This window comes from Miniopterus schreibersii (genome assembly GCF_964146895.1).
Source record: "Miniopterus schreibersii genome assembly, chromosome: 1".
Taxonomy (NCBI): domain Eukaryota; kingdom Metazoa; phylum Chordata; class Mammalia; order Chiroptera; family Miniopteridae; genus Miniopterus; species Miniopterus schreibersii.
In genome coordinates, this window is record NC_138101.1 from 134,234,805 (window position 1) to 134,254,188 (window position 19,384).

Below are 19,384 nucleotides of genomic sequence, written 5' to 3' on the forward strand. Positions count from 1 at the left end.
ACCATGAAAGGCCAGTAGAGCTGACCAGATATGTGTGTGTGTGTGTGTGTGTGTGTGTGTGTGTGTGTGACTGTGCTCAGTTCTCTCTCCTCTAGAGCGCTCAGCTCCACTTAGATCTTCCCTTCCCATCCTGCTGACCCACAGCCTGGCTGGCTGCCTTGGAGGCATGGGCCCAGCTGGTGGCCAGAGCCCTGGAGAAGAGAGGTGATGACAAGGGAGTGCATGGCTCCCCCTCCAAATGCGTGGGGTGCAGTGGTGGGCAGAGCACTGCTTCCCCTCAGCGCTTGCCCCCAGTCCAGTCTCCTCAGAGCCGGCTTCCCTGGGTTCTGCCCAAACCTCCTCACAGATTCCCCTTGGCTCCCTCCTGGCTGCTCTAACTCACATGTGCTGCTTTCGAATAAAGGAACTTGGAACCATAGACACTGGGTCAGGCCCAGTGGACAAAGGGGGTAGGGCTAGTGAAAGCGCATTTGCAGGTCTCTCAGGAGCCACAGGGCTCTCTGTTCTTCTCTCACCCCAGCCTGATTATGTGGTTCACTCAGCTGGGGCCTGCATCACCAAGTCACTTCCTAGGATAGCCAGACTACCTCACTGGGCTGTATTCCTCAGACCCAGGGCAGCACGGGATCAGCAGCCTCCACCCCGCAATTTCCCCTGCTTTCGAAGCCTTTTCCACCCCTTCCCCCTTTGTCTCTGGTCCTCCAGTCCCATTTCTCCCCCTTGGCTTCAGAGAGCATCTTGTGATTCCAGAATCAGGGCCAAACAATTTCCTCGTGATGGGGAAACCGCACTTAGCCTCGGGAGCCCTAGGCTCCCCCTCCTCTTCCCTCTGGCAGTCTCCCCTCCTCAGGCTCCTCCACTGGTTCCAGCTGTGTTTTGCAGAACTCCCACTGGATAACATCTGTAATTGCCTCCAGATGTGGGCCACAAAAACACAAAGGGGCCATGAGCTCATCCTTGAGCTCCTTGCCACACACATGGGCCCCACCACCCCCAGACACCCCAGACTTCCTCCTGCCGGCTCCTCAGGGGTCCCTATCCCCTCTGGTGAGGGTGGCAGGAAGGTGGTGTCCAACTCCACTGAGACACACAAGCTGTGTCAAACAGCTGTTGGCAGGAAAGGCACAGGAGGCCAGCTGTAGGGTCAGGGTTCCTGGCTGGCAGGAAGGTGGGGTACCCCTTCTGCCAAAGCAATCACACCAAGCAGCCCTGAATAGCAGCTGGATAGAAGGACTGGCCTAGGTGGGGCCAGGGCTCTTGGAGGCAGGCTGTGGAGGGGACCTGGGCTGAAGCCCAGGGTGGGCTGGGCTGAGGCAGGAAGGGAAAGGGGGGGAGGAGGAGAGGACTGCTCCCCTCCAGCTGAGCTGACTCAGCAACTGAGCCATTCCTCCCTTCAGGCTGGTTTCAGAGGAAGGGTGGGGGCAGCCTGGGAACCCTGTCTGGGCAGCAGTTTCTAAGGAAAGAGGAAACAAAGCCTTGCTATTCTGTTCTGCCCTTACAACCTGACCATCCTGCCTCTCCTGGGCAATTGGGGTGAGATCCCTGTTTCATCAGATAGGATGCTCCTAGTTGGCCATGGGGCAACCTCTTTTTCCCGTTATCTCTGCCCTAGAAGCTGAGCACCAGGCCCAGAAGAGGCTTAGATCCTGAGGGCTGGGATGGAAGGCCTGCCACAGAGCCTGGGGCTGAATGTGATCCTGGGAATCTCCCAACAGCAGACAGGCTTGAGGAAACAGGATCTGCGGCCAGATCACAGGACGGGGGTAAAGCAATTTAGGCAGATTTTCCGAGTGGCCTCAGCTTGACCACTTCCTCTTGCCTCTGTAGCCCTGAGCCTCAAAGGTAGCCCCTTAGGCCAGGTTGGGAGGGAGGAGCTGGGCTCTGTGGAATGATTCCCTGCCCCTATGGAGTATGCCCTCCTCCCCAACTCTGGCCCCTAAATCCCTTTGTCTACCAGGAATAACCATACTCCTGGATGAAAAATAGCGAAACCCCACCTCCTGTAAAGCATTGCTCATGAGCACGCTCTCCCCCCCTTTTCTATTCCAGTCATAGCCACATCCCATTCACCCTGTGAGAGAACTGCAGCCACACAAGGAATGTGAAACACCATTTATTCTTTGTGGAAAGGTTGAACAAGGTAAAAAATGTCCTTAGAGGGCACTGACCCAGCCCCGCCCTGCAGGTTCCTGGGGTCGGATGCCTCTGCCCCCCACCCCCACCCCTCCCCATGCCCCTTGTTAACAAAAAGGAACGATTTGAAGGGAATTCATATATAATAATTATAATAAAAATATACATTAAACAAAACAAAAAACCCAAACAAGACAAATTTAGCCGAACTGCCAGCACCGTTCACCCCATTTTCCCCCACCCCCCCATGCCCCCACCCTGACGTCCCTCTCCTTTCACTCTCAGAAGGGTCTCTCACTCTCCCAAGTCCCCGGTACCATGACCACCTTTGGCGGCTGAAGGAGACTTCCAATGGGTAGGCTGGGTGGGGGTGAGGGGGGGCAGGACGTGGATAGGATGGGCTGAGGGGTGGGGGCATCAGGAAGTGGTAACCTGACCGAGAAACAAGAAACGCACAGGCACTTGCCCTCTCTGAGGCCGGCTGAGGCAAGCTGACTGGGCACTGCCTGTTGCTGGGAGCTTCCGGCTCCCTAACTAGGTGGCTACTTTCATTAAAGGCCAGTCACCAGTCCCTGGATGTGCTATCTCTGTTCCTTTCTCCAGGCTCCTCACCCTTCTCCTCTGTGCTGTCTGGTCAGAGGGAAGGCACCGGGAGGAGCAGGTGTGCCTTTCTCAGGCCCTTCCTGAGAGCTCCAGTAAAATGTGCCTTCCCCCAGGTACCACAGCCCACCCTGTGGCATCCCTGATGGCCTGGCCTATTCAACCTCCAGCCATCGACTCCTGCTGCACCTTCTTTTGGTCCCATCCTGTCCCCTCTGACTGCTCTGCCCCTGGCACTTGCCCCAGCTGCCTGCATTTGAGTATGGTTCTTTCTCTGTGGCCTTGAGGCTCACTCCCAGGACTCTGCATTGTGTCTCTTCCTATGGCTCCACCCTGATAGCTGCACCCCCTAGTCTCAGCTCTTCCAACCTTGACATCCCCATCCAAGGCTAGCATTTGGGAGGGTAGGGCTGTCAAGGGTTTCTGCAGCCTCAGTTTACTCCTTAATGGCTCAGGCTCCTTCCATGAAGTTCTCAGGGGCAGTAGGTGGGGGAGAGGCAGATCTCTGTGGAGAGGACTGACCCTCTCTGAGCTTTCCTCCCAAGGTCTTAAGGTGAGAGACCCCCACTCTCTCAGGGTCTCCCCCCACAAAAGGTTAGATTCCCTTTAGCCAGAAAGAGTGGTAGGAGGCTGCCAATTGGGTACACCTGGGGGCTTGCTGGGGCTGGAGTGCCCAGAGCCTCCTGAGGTCAGAGTTCAGAGGTTAAAGGTATGTCAGGGAATAGAAAAGGAGCAGATGACCCCATTTGACCTTTACCAGTGAGGTCTGAGGGTCCTGCCTTCAAGTGCAGAGCCAAGACATTCAGATGGGGATGGACATACACCAAGCTACAGGGGCCCCTGAGGGGCAGGGACTGGAAGGGGTGGCCCCTGTTAGCCCCCAGGGGACGCATCTAGGGAAGAAGCGATGCCAGGGTTGAGGGTGGGAGGGGCCAGTCATGGGACAGAGAAGGGAGGCGGTGTTGGGGAGGGAGTCTGGAACGGGCGGGAGCAGCCCACCCACCACCATCTGCTGCCACTGGCCTTCAGAGGCAAAGTCCACATGGTAGGAGTGGGCGGCAGCGGTGGGGGTCAGACCTTGTCCAGCAGGGACCGCTGGCAATAGAGCAGTCGCTTGGGGGTCCCGTGGCGCCTGAAGAAGAAGACTGCGAGGCCCACTGCCAGCACCAGGAGCAGCAGCAGCACAGGCAGCACCACAGCGGCCGCGCTCACCGCCCCGCTGCCCTCCTCATCCACTTCGATGATGATCACTTCCGTTTCCTCCTCAGTCCCCGCATCCGGCCGGCCCCCCGAGGGGCAGCCCATCCAGTCCCTCAGGGCTGACTTGGGGTAGCCTGGCTCTACTTTCAGCTTCTGGTTGTTGAATTTCCAGTATTTGTTCCCCTTGTAGAAGTACGTGAAAACTGCAGGGGTCAGCAAGCACGTGGCGAAGAAGACACGGGGGGGGGGGGGGGGGGGGGGCAGCGTCCAGGAGACCCAGAGAAAAGAGCAGGAGGAAAATCTGTCAGTGTGTGGGCCACTGAGTTCATCTCTTAACCTTTCCAAGCAGTAGTTCCCTCCGTTATAAAAGTGGTAATTCTAGTACCAGGTTGGAGGAGTGGTGGGGACCAAGGGGTCTGACACGTGGAAAGCACTGAGCCTGGTGCCTGACCCACGGCAAGGGCTCCAGTGTTATCATCATCGTCATTATTTTCCCACCATATTCTCCATCTTTCCTTCTCCATTCTAACTACTTGTTCCGATCCCTCCCCTCACAGACACCTCCCATGCCCCTCTCACCTTCATTGCTGCCCATGAATGACCCTCTGGGAGACTCAGGGATTCCTTCCCAGACCTTGATGTTTTGGGGGTACTCGCTGTCCACTGCCCTGAGCTCCTCGTTGAAACGGTAGTACCTGGTGGAGAGGAGAGGAGAGGAGAAAGGGAAGTGGTTGGACACTGGGCACTTCCTCAGAGGGTAGCAGGACCCAGGACTGAATTCACCAGCAAGGTAAGGGTGGCTCTGGACAGGGGTTTTGAGTAATGAGGGCCTACAGTTGAAAGCTGCGGAAGGTGGGGGTGGGAGGCAGGGCCTAGGCTGTAAGGAGCCAGCAGCAGCCCTTAATGACAGTGCCAGGCTGCTGGAGCGGAGGCATGGTGCTGGGGGCAGGAGGCGTCAAATGACCAGGTCTGAAATGGTGACCGGGTCACATCCCACTCACTCAGCACCCAATGGAGGCTGCCCATTGCTAGGCAACAACAGAGGCTCAGCCAACTCCTTCTCCAGGGAAACATCCCAGGGGTAAATGGGCCTTCCTCCAGAAATGAGGGAATCTGATAATGGTAGCTGAGAAGGGAGGCCTGGGTTTAAGGGGTTAAGGTCTTACTTGTTTCCCCGGAAAAAGTAGGTCTTTCCATTGGGCATCCAAAAGAGAGCGGCATCAATCCTGTCAGTAGGCAGTCCTCGACCCAGCTCCTTAATGTGCTTGGGGTAGCCAGGTTCCAGGGAAGCTTCGTCAAACACCCAGTGCTTATCTCCTGGGGAGGAGACAGAAGGGCAGGATCTAGGTCCCACTTGGGTTCTAGGGTCTATGCAGGAGTCAAGTGGAACCTGCTCATCCAAGGAGATTCCCTGCCCCCAGCAACTAAGGCCTGGCTACCTTTGAAGAAGACAAATTTGCCGTCCTTCCTCTCGTAGGCAGTGTTGATGGACGCAGGCAGGCCCCGCCAGAACTGGCCGATGGGCATTGGGTAGCCATCCATCACTTGGTTATTCCTCACCCGCCAGAACCAGCGCTCCTGGAGGCAGTCGAGGCGAGAGTTCATTAGGTCTTGTCACTTAGTCCTGCTCAGTCCCCAAAGCTCCCCACTGCCTCCGTTTTTAGTTTTCAGTCCTCCTGCTGCTGTTTCCACCCTGCCTTCTGGTCATAGAGCCCTTTTGTCCCCCAAACCAGCCCATTTCTTCCTCTCACCTTGAAGACAAACATCTCCCCTCGAAGCACAGCCACAGTGTCAAAGTTCCCATCACAGATGTTGGGCCCATAGGTGGGGTTTTTGGGCTTATCAGGGAAAGAGGGCCTGGAGGTGGTCCTGGGTTGAGGGGGCATCTTGGTGGGGCCTGACTTACTCCCTGGGGCAGAGAACACAGGAGCACTTCAGACTGGGTGGCAGAGGGAGAGGAAAGGATATACATATGGGCAGACAACACTCTCGGAAAGGGTGGAGGGAGAGTGAAGCAGTCAACTAAGAGAGGGCAGAAAAGGTGGACTCAAAAGTGGGAGCAGACAGAGGCAGAGTCAGGCGGAGGGGTGTGGGGAGACTGTAGGGCACGGGAGAGGGGAAGAAATATGCAGACCAGGAAGACAGAGACAAGGAACCTCTAGAGAGAAAGGAGTGGGTGTGGGTAGAGATTACTTGCCATAAAGTTGCTGGATGCCCCGGCGGTCATCGTCAGGCAGCACGAAGTTCTCGGTGTCCATCCACTGGTAAAAGGGTGCCATGATGGCCGAGGGATCATTGGAATGCTCGAGGCCCAGGGCATGGCCCAGCTCATGCACAGCCACCAGAAAGATGTCATTCCCTGGAGGGAGGGAGAGGGTTATGATGGCAGCCTAGGTCCCTTCCCTCAGGCTCCCAGCTTCCCCATCAGAGGCATCAGTTTCACACCTAAGCCTGCCTGCCACGTTTTCCACTCAAAAAGCCACAGAGCCACCCTGCTCTTCTGGAGGAGGTGAGAGTGCTCTGGGGCTGGATCCCAATCCTAGGAAACTTGTGTTAAGGGAAGCTGAGGCCCTATCTGGGCCTGCTTATTCTGGGATGACATTTGTTTGGAAAAGTGGGTGATGTGGAGGCTTTGAAGTCTTTGACTGAGAAGTCAATTATTGGGTGAGGGAAGGAGCCACGTATAAGTAGTTCAAAACCGGATTCCTGCTTTTGTTGGAAGTCAGACTTGGAGATCTTTGTGGTCCCTTGCAGCCCTGAGATTTTGGGGTATGCGGTTTTGGGAGAAGGTAGGAGAACCCTGTACAAATGATTGATGACTCTCCCCAGAATAAGAGTCCCAGGGCTCACCATTCAGATCCTCATTTTGGACAGTCCAGGGCTCAGCAGAGTCAAAGTGGGTGTCCCCTCCAATGTTGGGGCCTGGGAAGTAGGCGTGTGCGAGGAAGCCACCTTCGCCATCGAAGGGCGTGCTGTCGCCATGAAAGCCTTCAGCGAAGAAGATCATGATGTCAGCCTGCTTCTCATGGCCCTCGAGGATGTAGGAATAGGGTACCTCTCGGAAATGCAGCGGTGTGTGACTCTCCCACACGCGGAATGCCTTGCGGATGGCCTCATATGTGGCATACTCGCCTACCTTGGGGGTGTAATTCTGGATGCTGAGGTTCAGCCACGTGGGGAGAGGATTAGAGTATGTTAGGATTACAGGGGACAAAATTCTCCTTCCCTGTACTCTCCCAGGTCTAACTGAACTGCTCAGCCACCTTTGCCACCTCAAGATGCCTCTGCCTCAAGTACTGAGAACTCAGGGGACCCCCAGGCTTTGGCTTGCTGGCCCTGGGTGTGTCCTTTCCCCCTTACAGGCTACACTCCTCTCCAGGGTTATAGCCATTTTCCTCCCCACTCCCAAAGATGCATCCAAGGAAGAGGTGAGTATGGCAAGATGTCTCTGAGTCTCTGTAAGCACACTGATAGGGAAGGGTAACCCAATGTGAGAAAGGCCACTTGCCTGTTAGACTCACCAGAAAGTAATCTCATTATGATGCCATTTGGGGCCCTGGATAGCATAGCGCTTCCTTCGAACGTTGGCCTTGATCTCAGCACCGAACTTGTCTGGAACACCACAGCGGGGGCGCTTCATGGCCCTGAGGTAGGTTGAAGTGTGAAGACTGGGGTCAGTATAGTGTATGAAAGAGAAAGGTCTTCAGAAGACAGGGGGACTGTCAGGCCCCAGGGTCAGTGTGGGGAGGGTCAGGAAGAATAACAAGAGGGTCAGGATCAGCATGTGGCAATGAGGTATAGGGACAGGGGTCAGGCATTCAGGTAGCAACTTCTATGGTGCTCAGTCTTGTGTCAGTCTGTGCTGGGCAGAATCCCTGCCAGGGTCTAGCACTTACTTCATGGTGTCTGCATCAGCCTTGCCTGTCACTCGCAGGCCGTAGAACCTCTGCATGGCAGCGATGGCAGCTGAGAGTGACTGAGGTAAGCGCTGTGTGTGGGTACGCAGGTCCCCAGGGGGCAGGTAGCCATACTGCTGCAGCCAGGCCTGTAGGGAAGGGATGTGGTTTAGGGCATCCCCACCTGGCCCAAGGGAAGCCTCTACCTCCTCATGGTACCTGGCATGCACCCTCCACTTGATGAAGAAAAGGCAATGAGCCTTCAGCCTGGCTCTGGCAGTGGGTCTGGAGGAACTCCAAGGCTGGACCTGAATTCTGGCTCAGGCCCCAGTATGGCTTATCCTCTTGGAGCGTGGGCCCCAGCTCTGGACTTTGGCTATAGTGTTTTGATGGGAACCATGGTTGTTTAACTGAGTTCTCAGATGTCTTCTCAGGGTGGAGAGGGGAGAGGCTGAGGGGCTCCACTTTTGGGCCTGGCATGAGGCCCTCATGGGAGGGGATGCCAAGCTTCCAGGACCCTCACAGCTGAGAGTTTTTTAAAGAAAGGAGGGCAGAAAAGGAGCTAGGGCTGAGGCTGGCTGTTGATAGGGGGAGCTGGGGCCTCCGCAGGTGGAGAGAGGTGTGATGCAGCCAGAGCCAGGATCCTGCCACTGTTTCCATCCAAGCAGCATCTGACCTAGAGCTTGGAACCCAAATGGTCCATTTAAGGATCTCAGTAGAGGGAGTGGGAGATGGTGGTGAGGTGAAGACTTGGTGACTGCATTTTATTTCAGGTATGTTGTGAATTGTTCATAATATAAAGGCTGGCATATTGCCTTAAAGTAAAGTTAGGTTTTTGGTGTATGATTGAAAGATACATGCACTGGAAAACTTCATTGAGGAAAAAGTCAGCCTTTATTTTAAGAACAATGGAGTGTGTTCCTAAAGCCTGAAAAGTAAAATGAGCCAAGTTATATATGGGATATGAAAATACTTGGATTTTCCTACAGGGAGAGACTACCTAGACAGCTCGTCCCTGCTCCAGCATTGCCTTCTTAAGCAGTCCAGAGAGGGGCTGCATGTTGGCATGTTGCCTGGGATGGGAGCTTAAGGTGCAGAGAGGCTGAGGCTGCTGTTGTTAGGTGCTGCAACCTCCACCCCAGGTTATTAGGATAAATCTCCATGTGGCCCTTCACCTCTAGGCCCACGCCCTGGTGGTGAAACAGTGCTCATGCATAGGGGCTAGAGGTGATTCAGGAGCAGCTGACTGACTGGGGACCTGAGCCTGTAGGGGCAAGAATTACAGCATGGTTTTGGGAAGTGATCCCCCAAGGATAATGGAGGTCCGAGATGTAAACAACCCAGCCTTTCCCCAGCCAACATGCCTGGCCAGAGTAACCCTAGCACCACCCTGCTCTGAGAGCCCCACCTCAAGGGTAGAAGAGGGAGAGAAGTTTAACCTCTGGTATACCAGAGAGTAGCAAAGCAGGGTGCTGCAGGCCTGGCTGCACTTCAACAGATGTATGCTTGCCCCGACCTGTGCTGGGTGATGCCTCAGCTAGTGCCTGCAGAAAGCCTGCTGTGGCCTATGCCTGAGTATGCAGAAAACTCCCTTTGCCCCTAGCCTCACCTGTGAGGTAGACATACCCCAGGCTTTGACCCCTGGTAGGAGTTCAGCTTTGGGGAAGGATTAGAGTGACTTACACAGAGCAGGAGATCGCCAGGACTGAGGTCAGGCTTCCTCACACCTCAGGGAGCGAAACTAAGGGGAATTCTAGGGCAGGATGACAGGTGGGTGGGTGGCAGAGGTGGGGAGAATCCACAGCCAAGAGCTCTGGGATAAATCCCTCTTCCTGATGAGTCTCAGGAAGGTAGGCAGGTGTAAAGAATTTTAAAACCTCCACCCCACACCCAATAGTTAAAAATAAAGAATAAAAAAAAAGGGACTTCCCTGAAGTCAGAACTGAAAGGCCTGGGAAGGAGGTGCCCCAATCCCTCTCCTCCAGGCCTAGGCTTTCTTCCCTCACAGGGGCAGACTCTGAGCAAAGCAAGAGCCACAGAGACTATGAGGTTGGAACCACAGAAGAGAGGACTCTTGTGTCTGCGGCTTGGGGGGGGGGGGAGGGCTGAGTGCCAGACAGGCCAAGGGGAAGAGAGGGCTGTTCTCAAACTGGTGCAGAACTATGGAGGCCTGGTGGGAGGAACCGGGCTGCCTGAGGCCTAGGCCACCCCAGCTTTTCCCTTACATTGGCCTGGAGAGGGAGCAACTATGTTGGGTCAAAGAACTCGGTTGGCTTTGTCTTGAAAACTGAATGTGCAAGGTATTCCCCTCAGGCAGTGATTTTCAACCTTTTCATCTCATGGCACATAAACTAATTACTCAAGTTCTGTGGCACACCAAAAAAAAAGTTATATTTTTTGCCGATCTGACAAAAAAAATAGGTATGATTTTGATTCATTCACACCAGACGGCATTACTGTGTTGGCTGATGTCATTTTTTAGACAACTGAAGGCAAAAGAGGTCAATGCCCCTGACTAAATAGTCAGGTATTGCACGTTTTAAAATTCTTGCAGTACAGCAGTGTGCCTCAGCAAGCAGGCCAAGTGAAAATCTGCCTTAGGGGAAAGTCAAAGGATCTGGTCCCACCTTTGGCCTAGGAGTCCAGGTTGCCTGTGTTGGGGGGGGGGAGCGGGATCTCTGGCTCTCCAGCAGGCCCTTGATGGGATCTGGGCCTGCTCCTTCCTCCTTCTGCCTCCCACCCCTCCATGGCCCAAAAACAAATGGTAGTTCTGGCACTGGGACTGCCCATGACCCACTTAAAGCAGAGGGAAGGCTGCTGCCCCTCCTTTAGGAGGCCTAATGGGACAGGGGAAGGAGGAAGGCAGGGCAGGCGATGTTGGCAGTGGGCTACCCCTAAGATGCCCTGGCTCCTTTTGTTGGGAGCTCTCCTTTTGGGCCTCAAATGAAGACTCCACGCCTGGAAAGAGGATGCCTCCTCCTCCTGGCCAATGCCAAGATTAGCCACAGGGCAGATTTTCACACTTCCTGGTCACCCCCATTCCTAGGGCCACCCTTTTCCTTTCAGCCTCAGATCCCTTCAGGGCAGCCAGTGTGCTCTTTCTGGAGATGTTTCCTCTAGGGGTGGAACCAGGGCGCCCACGGGGTCGAAGGAAGCCAAGTCCAGATCCCCTCCCCCCTCTCGGGCTCGTCCTCGCCCCTCCAGACCGCACCCAGGCACCCAGGCAGAGCTGAGTGGGTTGGGATGTCCCAAAATAAGAAGCTGATCAAATCTGTCTCCCACCTTCACCCCAAAATAAAAGAGAGAGAGAAGAAAAACCTCCTCAGACAACTCCCACGCGACTTCCTCTCGGACGGGTGGGCAAATGGGTGGGGGGCGCCGGAGTCAGTGGAGACCTGTGCAGGCGCGCGAGCCCAGGCCCTCTCCCCACTCCCTCGTGCGACATCCCCAGTCTCCAAGCAATTAACGCAGAAAAACAATTAACAAGAACGACAAAAAGGGCCTAAAGGCGCCGACGGGGGAGGGGGCCGGGGAGGAGGCGGCGGCCCGGCCGAGCCCCCGCTCACAAGGAGAGCTTTGTGTGTCCGCAGAGGCGGCCAGGGCGCCAGCGCTGCGACCCTCGACGCCAGGGCTCAGGGGCCTGCACCCAGACGGCTCCTCCCGGGGAGCCGGGGGCGGAGGGGGGCAAGGGCCTCTCCGCAGTCCACTTGCGACCCCACCTGGGCGCAGATGCGCGGGCGGAGGGCAGCGGCTGCAGCGCGGGGGGCCGGGGCCGCGGTCCTCCAGAGCCCTCCCCGGGCGCCGGGCGCTGGCGAGCGCGGGCGGGAGAGCGCGGGAGAGCTGGAAAGTTGAAGAAACAACAAACCCTCGCACATGACAAGAACCAAGACTGCGCGGGGTCTGAGCGGAGTCCAAATATTTTAAGGCTGCCAACTGGTTCAAGAGCTGAGCTCTGAGCCCAGGGGAATTGGTGAGGGTGGGGAGTGGGTCTGGCTGTAAAGTTCTTCCAAGGAAAGGAGTGGGAAAGGAGGCGGCGCGCGGGTGGGGTGGAGGAGGCAAAAGTTGGATCGACTTGGAAGTCTGGATGAGGAGGGAAAGGAAAAGGAGGGGATCTTGCAGGCCGGAGCAGCCGAGACCTCGAGAGCCCTCCGCTCCCACTGGGGCTGGCCCCTTGGAGACCCCCGCGCTAGCCTCCTCGGTAGCACGACCCGGGCAGGGCTGCAGGAGCTCACTTACTTCGGGGCTGAAGCTGCTTTGGGCCGAGCTGAGGGCGACGAGCGCGAGCAGGGGGAGCAGCAGACTGCGGGCGGGCAGTGGGGCAGGAGACATGGTCCGCGACCGTGCGGGCTGACCGGCCGTGCGGCTCCGCGGCGGCGCCCAAGCCCTGCGGTCGCGCCGCCGCGCCCTCGGGCTCCTTTGTCTTCGGGAGGCACTGAGTTTGGATTCCTAGAGCGCTGACCGACTGGAGATGAGGCAACTGTTCTTGAAAGCGCCTGTTTGCTCTTCCCCTCTACTCCGGTTTTTGATCTTTCTTCTGCTTAGTCGGCGAACTGGAGCGCAGTCCCTCTCGCTCTCTCCCTCTGGTCCCTCCCTTCTCCCATGGCCTCGCCTCCGCCCCCGCCCCAATGCCCTCCTTTCCCGGTGCGGACGTGGTTGTTTCTGCCTGAATCCAATTACAGCCAAGAGCCCGGTAAAAAAAAGCACACACACAAAAACCAAACCTAAGTTGCCTTTCTGTGGTGAAGGCTGCCATCTCCAGGGGTTGAAGCCACAGCCGAGAGCAGGGGACTGTGGGGGGACCCAGGGGACGGGATGTGGGAGATTTTCTCCCCCTAAGCACATTTTGGATGGCTTGATTCCTCTGGTATTCAGCGTTTGTCTCACCTCAGAGTGGGAAGTACTGGGAGGCTCAGTGGCTGGGGCAAACAAGTTCAGAGTCTGGGGTGGTGGCGGGGGGTCTTCCATGTCCTGAGACCGGAGTTGTCTGTTGGGACCTGTGACTAAACCAAATTAAATCTGTCTCTTATTCTTGACAATCATCTCTGTCCCGTTGCAGAATAAACAAACAAACGAACAACAAAATCCAACTACCCATCAAACCCCACCACCACACTGGATCTGGGAGGGCATCCTTACAGAAGAACAAACGCGCTCCCTTTATTATGGAACTTGCAATCTTGCTGCTCCTTAAATTAGAAGTGGCTGGGGAGGAAAGGGGTGCAAGGCCATGGAATCTGGGAAAAAGCAAATCGAATTTGATGTGTTAAAAGAGAGATTGGAAGTTGGGACTTTAGGGTGTAGTTCCCTACACTGGAAAAGGAGGCAGTTACTTCAAGGGTAAAATCTCCTTCAAGGACTTGGCTAGTCTCTGAGAACAAAAGGTGGAGGTATGCAAGGAAGGGGGAGGGCAGGCTAAAGCTGACTGAGAAAGGGAGACAGATAAGAGGTTGAGAACTAGATCTGGAGAAGCACACCAACAAGCAGGAAAAGTGTGGGAGACAGAAAACTTGACCATCAGCAAAATTTAAGATCCAAGAATTATATTGGTCAGTGAGAGAAGGAGGTGGTATTGGGGGGAAGGAGGGAAAGAAAGCAAAGTAAGGAATAACTCCAAGGCTGGACAGAAATTAGGTCAGGTAGGAAGCTCCAGAAATCCTAGAGATCCAGGAACTAACACAAGTTTGTGACATGAAAATGGAAAAAAAGTCCAGAGTTGTATATTATAATGGGAGCAAAGGTCCTTTCCACACAGAAACCATGAGAGGAGCCTTGATCAATAAAATGAAAGGTTTGCCCAGCCGGTGTGGCTCAGCTGGTTGAGAGTTGTCCCATGCACCAAGAGGTGGCTGGTTCTCCTCCTAGTCAGGACATACTGGGGTTACGTTCTCAATCCCTGGTAGGGGGCGTGCAGGAGGCAGCTGATCCATGTTTCTCTGTCATTGATGTTTCTCTCTCTAAAAATTAATAAAAACATTAAACAAAAGGAAAGGTTTCCCTGGGTCTTGGGGGACAGCTAAGAGATTTGTGAGAGACATATGGGAAATACCTACCCCACAGTGACTGTTTGGGAGCTGAGTACCTCCAGGGCTCCCCACACAAGTTGGGGTCAGGAGGGCAGCCCTCTCTCCAACCAATCTCTGGAATTCAATCAGAACCATGGAAACCTCAAGATCCAAATCTTTTGAACATGCAACACCCAAGTGTGGTTCTTCCCATGTCAGCCTTCCCAATGGGGGTATCGTCTTGGGCCATGTATCTGGTTTAGAAAAACTGATACCAGTTGCTTGCCAAGAAATGGACCTCAGCTGGAAAGTCTTTTTCATCAAAACATTTTTAAATGTGTACCTGTATGCAGATTAAGCTGTGTATAGGCTTTTCAAGGCTTGAATGGTGGCTAAGACCAAGAAAACTGCTGCCCCTTTTTCATGTTTGCAGAGCAGTAACTGCTCATAGTTGGGTCAGTCCTATGACCTGCAAAGGACGGAGTAAATATCCCAGAGCAAGATTTCCCTGAACTGGAAGGGAGCCAGGGGTGAGGACATGGAGCCAACCCTTCCGGGCAATGCTCTTATAGCCTGGTGTCCAAGCTCTTTTGCTCTGAAGATAGATAGGGAACAAAAAAATGGCTGGGATGAGGCATCTAGGTGATAGAAAAGAAAGCCAGAGAGAGGCTGGGAAAGGGAAACAGGAACTGCTTTTTATTGACTTGGTATTGAGTTCTGAAGAGCAGCCCCTTTAGGTTTAAGAGCATTTTTCTTCTTCCTTTCTTCTTCTTGCAACTTCTCCTGCTGCCTGAGTTGCCATGTCTGTAATCCAGCATCCATTTCCTGTGACAGTAATACAACTCGTCTCTGAAACAGACAGGAAAACAGTGTGAATAACATCTGGGGCTTGAGCTCTGCACCATACATCCTTTCCCTCACAGATCAAAGTCAGAGGTTTCAGCTGGAAAATGACACTGCTGACGGGAAGGGGTGGGACCAGGTCCTGGGCTGGGAAGCAGGAGGAAGACAGCAAAATGTGTGGCAGAATGTGACTACTGGTTCCTGCCCAGGAGTACCCCACTCTATCCCTTCCTGCTCACAGTACTGTTAAAACCTTTGGCTCTTGCCTGGCGGGCGTGGCTCAGGGGTTGAGCAATGACCTATGCAGGCTCCATCCCAAGTGTGGGGCGTGCAGGAGGCAGTGGATCAATGACTCTCTCATCATTGATGTTTCTATCTGTCTCTCTCCCTCTCTTCCCTTCCTCTCTCTAAAGACATATTAAAGACAACAACAAAAAACCTTTGGCTCTTAAAACCTTAGTGTGAAGGATACATGTTAGCTTAGGTGTCAACACAGCTCAAGACAAATTACGATTTAAACTTTCTCCTTCAGATTACATGCAGGTTGCCCTGGCTGGGTCTCTAGCCACTCACTGCAAACTTCTCCCTTTGGGCTTGTCTTCGAAGCTGGCCTTTCATTGGAGGAGCAGGGCGCCCATCTGTAGATAGAAGTGAGAGAAAAGGCAAATGACCTGTAGCACCTTGTGAAAGCATTGACAGAAATGAGGGAAAAACCAATTTCTAGCTCCTCTTTTCTATTTCACACCCTAAAACATGTCCCTCATCCTCAAGGGTGAAGTATGCCAGAACCACAAAGAATAAGCTCCCAGGCATGTTCTTATTTCACTTACCCCTCATTAGCTTGGAATTCAAGGTTCTTTGCAATGCTGAATCGCCTGTTTTATCTTCAGAAACCCTCCACTCAAGCAAATGCACTACCAGTCTTTGCTAAATTCCACCCAACTCCATACCGAGACAAACACCTGTTGCCTTTCCTTCTAGCCAAATTATCATCCTTAGGCCCACCTCAAGGCCTACCTGTCCAAGAACCTCTTCTCTAACACCTTCAATCCTCTCTTCTGAAAGAAGTACATATCAATTATATAACATTCATCTATTTGCCTTGGGACATTTATTGTACTATTGGTTTTTGTTTTAAATATATCTTTATTGATTTCATAGAGAGGAAAGGAGAGGGATAGAAACATCAATGATGAGAGAGTCATTGATCGGCTGCCTCCTGCATGCCCCTGACTGGGCATCAAGCCCACAGCCTGGGCATATGCCCTGACCAGGAATCGAATCCTGATCCCCTGGATCCTGGGTCGATGCTCAACTGTTGAGACACGCCCAGCCGGGCAATTGTACTATTGTTTTTAACCTTATATAGCCATCTCAAATCCTTTTGGAAAGGAGCAGAACACTGAAGTATTACCATTTAATTTTTAAAATGTCCATGCTTTGTTTTCCCAGATAGACTTTAAGTTCCTTGGAATCAGGGACTGTATCACTAAGCTTTCACTGTTGTGTAGGCACATATGCACATGATAAAAATTTCATAAATATCTGCAGACTTACTAAAAAGATGCAGTATCTTAAATAGTTTATAATGAAGCTGAAGAGAAAGGGCACTTTCAACAAAGAAACATAGTGAAAATTCTGCCCAAATATTTGAAAGCAAGATAGGTAAGAGATATAACTTATCAATAAAGGGAACCAAAATTGTGTATGCCTGGTGTTTACATTGGTCGATTCATTTTATCGTTATGAGGACCATATGAGATAGGTATTTTTTTACAGGTGTGGAAACTGAGAGATACAATTAAGTAACTTGTCCTAGACCCACAAAGTTAGTAAGTAGAGAAGTGTGGATTAAGAATCAATTCCAGAGTCTTTCCAATATTCCATACTACTTCCAGGAGATCCTAGCCTTCCTATGGTAAATAACAAGTAGGAAAAATGTTCACCATCCTCCTCATGCACCAAGTCTCTGATTAAGCTGGATCATACTCTTTTAAAACCCAATAGGGTATTAATACCTAGGTCTCTGTGATGTTGAAGGGGGCCTGGCCTCTGCCCCCAGTTCTAGTCCTGGCTTTGCTATTACCTAGTAGGCGACCACAGGCAATTAATTCACTTTTGTAGGCCTCAATTTTCCCACCTGTAAAGTGGAGTCCCATAGGGGACGAGTGGCTTCAATTTTTCTAAGGTCCTCCCTCCTAGGGCTAATATTTCTTTTGTTTGTTTGTTTTTAAAGTAAAGGGAAGAGACTTTCCTGAAGGGCGGCCACCATCCTCAATCCCCACTTTTCTACTCCTCTCTCTGAGATGCTCATTTAGGCAGCCTTTCCAAGAGCTCTCCCTGCATTTGGTACCAAATTCTCAATAATATGCTCACCACACAGACGGGCGGTTCTTCCTAACTTTCTAAAAACCACGCCCCCCTTTGGGAAACAGAAATCTTTACTACCCCTCCCGGGGGGCGCTCCCCAAGTCAGAATTGTCTTCTCCTTATCTGCACAAGCCAAAAAGATCTTGAATAGCTTTATTTTCCATAGGCGTAGTTTAATTTACAAAGTAAACAATAGGGATTCTTCCCCCTATAAAGTTCAACACATTGTTCACTCAGACACCCCCCAACCCTGACACCGCCACCCCAGCCCCTGCGCTCTCCCCAGGGGCGTTCTCTCTGGGTGAAATTCTCCGAAGGAGAGTTAACGGTCAGATCAGCGCTCACCCGCGTAAGACCAGTCTGGGAGCTCCGTCAGGGGCCCGTAGCCGGAGGGATTGGCAGCCATGCCCTGCCTGGGTGGAGAAAAAAGTCCGGTTAGGACTCAGCACAGCTTCTGGCCCCCCGGCCTCCCCCAAGCCGACACTCACTGGAGTCTCCACTGGCTACCCGCCCGAGCCGCCGCGCTGCCGTGCAGCCTCCGGACACCTGCTGGGAAAACACGGCAGAGTTGGGACAGAGGTCGTGCTGCCACTCAGGGGTCCCAGGCCCGCCTTCGCGGGCTCCCGAGCCTACGGACCCTGCAACCCACTTACCCAGGAGCAGACTACCTAACCCTAACGCAGCCATGCTGAGCCGAGGAACCGGAAGTGGGCGTGGTCACGCGCGACGCTCCGGGGGAGGTAGGAAGCCGCCATCTTGAACCCCGTTTCCAATCACGGGCCCCGCCATCTTGGGTCATTGTACGGAAGGGAAGAACAAAAGTGCGGTCCCGAGATTTGAACCAGAACGGTCGTTCATCCTATGCGTCCTCAGTCGTGGTTACGTCCTCAGTGGAAGTCGTGTCCTTTGAACTGTTTACACGACTTCCCTGCAGGGGTCTCCAGTTCTTTTAAATTTATCTTTTATCTCAGTTTAGTCACATACACGTTACCTTATTCTATCTTCTCCCTCATCACAGAACATTTTTCCCAGCCTAAGAGTCAAACCTGTAGTGAATCAGAAAGTTTGGGTTCCAGTTGTCACTCATTTTTCCAACAAAGATAATTTTTAAAATATTTTTTCATTGATTTTTTTTTTTTTAAGAGAGTAAGGGAGAGGGAGCGAGAAACATGGACTGGCCGCCTCCTGTACGCACCCGAATCGCATGTGCCCTGACGGGGACTGAACGGCGACCTCCTGGTACACCCCAAGATGCCCAACCTACTGAGCCACACGGGCCAGGGTTATCCAACAAAACTGAAGAGCTGTGTGACAAGCACCGTATTAAGCACAGGAGATTCTATGGAGAACAAGACAGACATTATTCTGCTAGAGCTTCCAGTCTATAGAGAGAAGACAGTAATCAAATAGTTACACATTACTGTAATATTAAAGCAGAGGTAAGTGCTGGGAAGGGACTGTGTGATGTTGGTGAGCATATAATGGAAACTTTGATCTACAGTAGGTTGTCAAGGTTTTCTTAAGGAAGAAGTACCCGAGCTAAGATCTGATTCCATTTTTGTAAGAGCTAGCAAGCACCACACACTAATCTTTGCAACAACCTTGTGAGCTAGGTACTAGTAAGTAGCAAATCCAGATCTGTGACTCCTTCTTCTTTTTTAATCACTTTCTTGCCTTGGGTAAGTCACTTATCCTTACTTTCTTCATTTAAAAAAAGCTTAATATATCACATTTGTGCAAACATTTAGAAAATATTTAATTGATTTGTTTAACGAGAGAGAGGGAAGGAGAGAGAAACAGTGATTTGTTGTTCCCCTTACGCATTCATTGGTTGATTCTTGTATGTGCTGTGACCAGGGATGGATCCCACAACCTTGGTGTATGGCAATAGGCCTTCTAACCAACTGAGCTACCGAGCCAGGGCTGTGCAGACATTTTAAGGATGATAATGTAATGAAACTGCTTACAAATGGTGAAGCTCCTACAAAAGTGGCCATTACTATGTACTGGGCTAGACACTTTCAAACACGTGCTGACTGGGGGAACCTGAGGGGTGCTTTCATGGCCTATCGGACGTTTATCATTTCCTTCTGCAAGACTGGGAACTTTTTCCACAGGAGGTGCCTCTAGCTGTGCTTTGAAAGAGGGGAAGGGTGGATCCTAGTTTAAGAAGTAAAAGAGGCTATTTCGATAACAATAAGAATAGTATAGGCTAGGGCTGAACCAGAAGAAGGGATGGGAACAAAAGGAAATTGGCCATAAGCCACCAGATGGATCCAAAAAACTAAGCAAGGGAAATAAGACAATAGAGTACCATTATCATCTTACATTCATACACTT

General features: G+C 52.6%; 2 protein-coding genes across 3 annotated transcripts; both read right to left on the bottom strand.

The window, feature by feature from the left end:
- Window positions 1-2,097: 2,097 nt before the first annotated feature.
- On the bottom strand, window positions 2,098-12,427 carry MMP14 (matrix metallopeptidase 14). Of its 2 annotated transcripts, none has more exons than XM_081119730.1 (10): window positions 12,066-12,427; window positions 7,830-7,978; window positions 7,455-7,577; window positions 6,784-7,091; window positions 6,131-6,292; window positions 5,685-5,842; window positions 5,373-5,511; window positions 5,100-5,250; window positions 4,513-4,628; window positions 2,098-4,136 (listed from the first exon to the last, which is right to left on the bottom strand). In XM_081119730.1, exons 1-10 carry the CDS (start codon window positions 12,156-12,158, stop codon window positions 3,805-3,807), a joined length of 1,731 nt encoding a protein of 576 aa, XP_080975856.1. In that variant the 5' UTR covers window positions 12,159-12,427; the 3' UTR covers window positions 2,098-3,804. The 2 variants fall into 2 exon arrangements, with proteins under 2 accessions (XP_080975856.1, XP_080975857.1); XM_081119731.1 differs by having other exon boundaries at window positions 5,685-5,838; window positions 6,127-6,292; window positions 12,066-12,253.
- A 2,079-nt stretch (window positions 12,428-14,506) lies between these two features.
- On the bottom strand, window positions 14,507-17,814 carry MRPL52 (mitochondrial ribosomal protein L52). The gene is given in 6 exon segments (XM_081159105.1): window positions 14,507-14,680; window positions 15,248-15,312; window positions 17,390-17,457; window positions 17,533-17,593; window positions 17,698-17,745; window positions 17,748-17,814. Coding segments are annotated over 6 exon segments (447 nt in total). The 5' UTR covers window positions 17,800-17,814; the 3' UTR covers window positions 14,507-14,527.
- Between the last annotated feature and the right edge of the window lie 1,570 nt (window positions 17,815-19,384).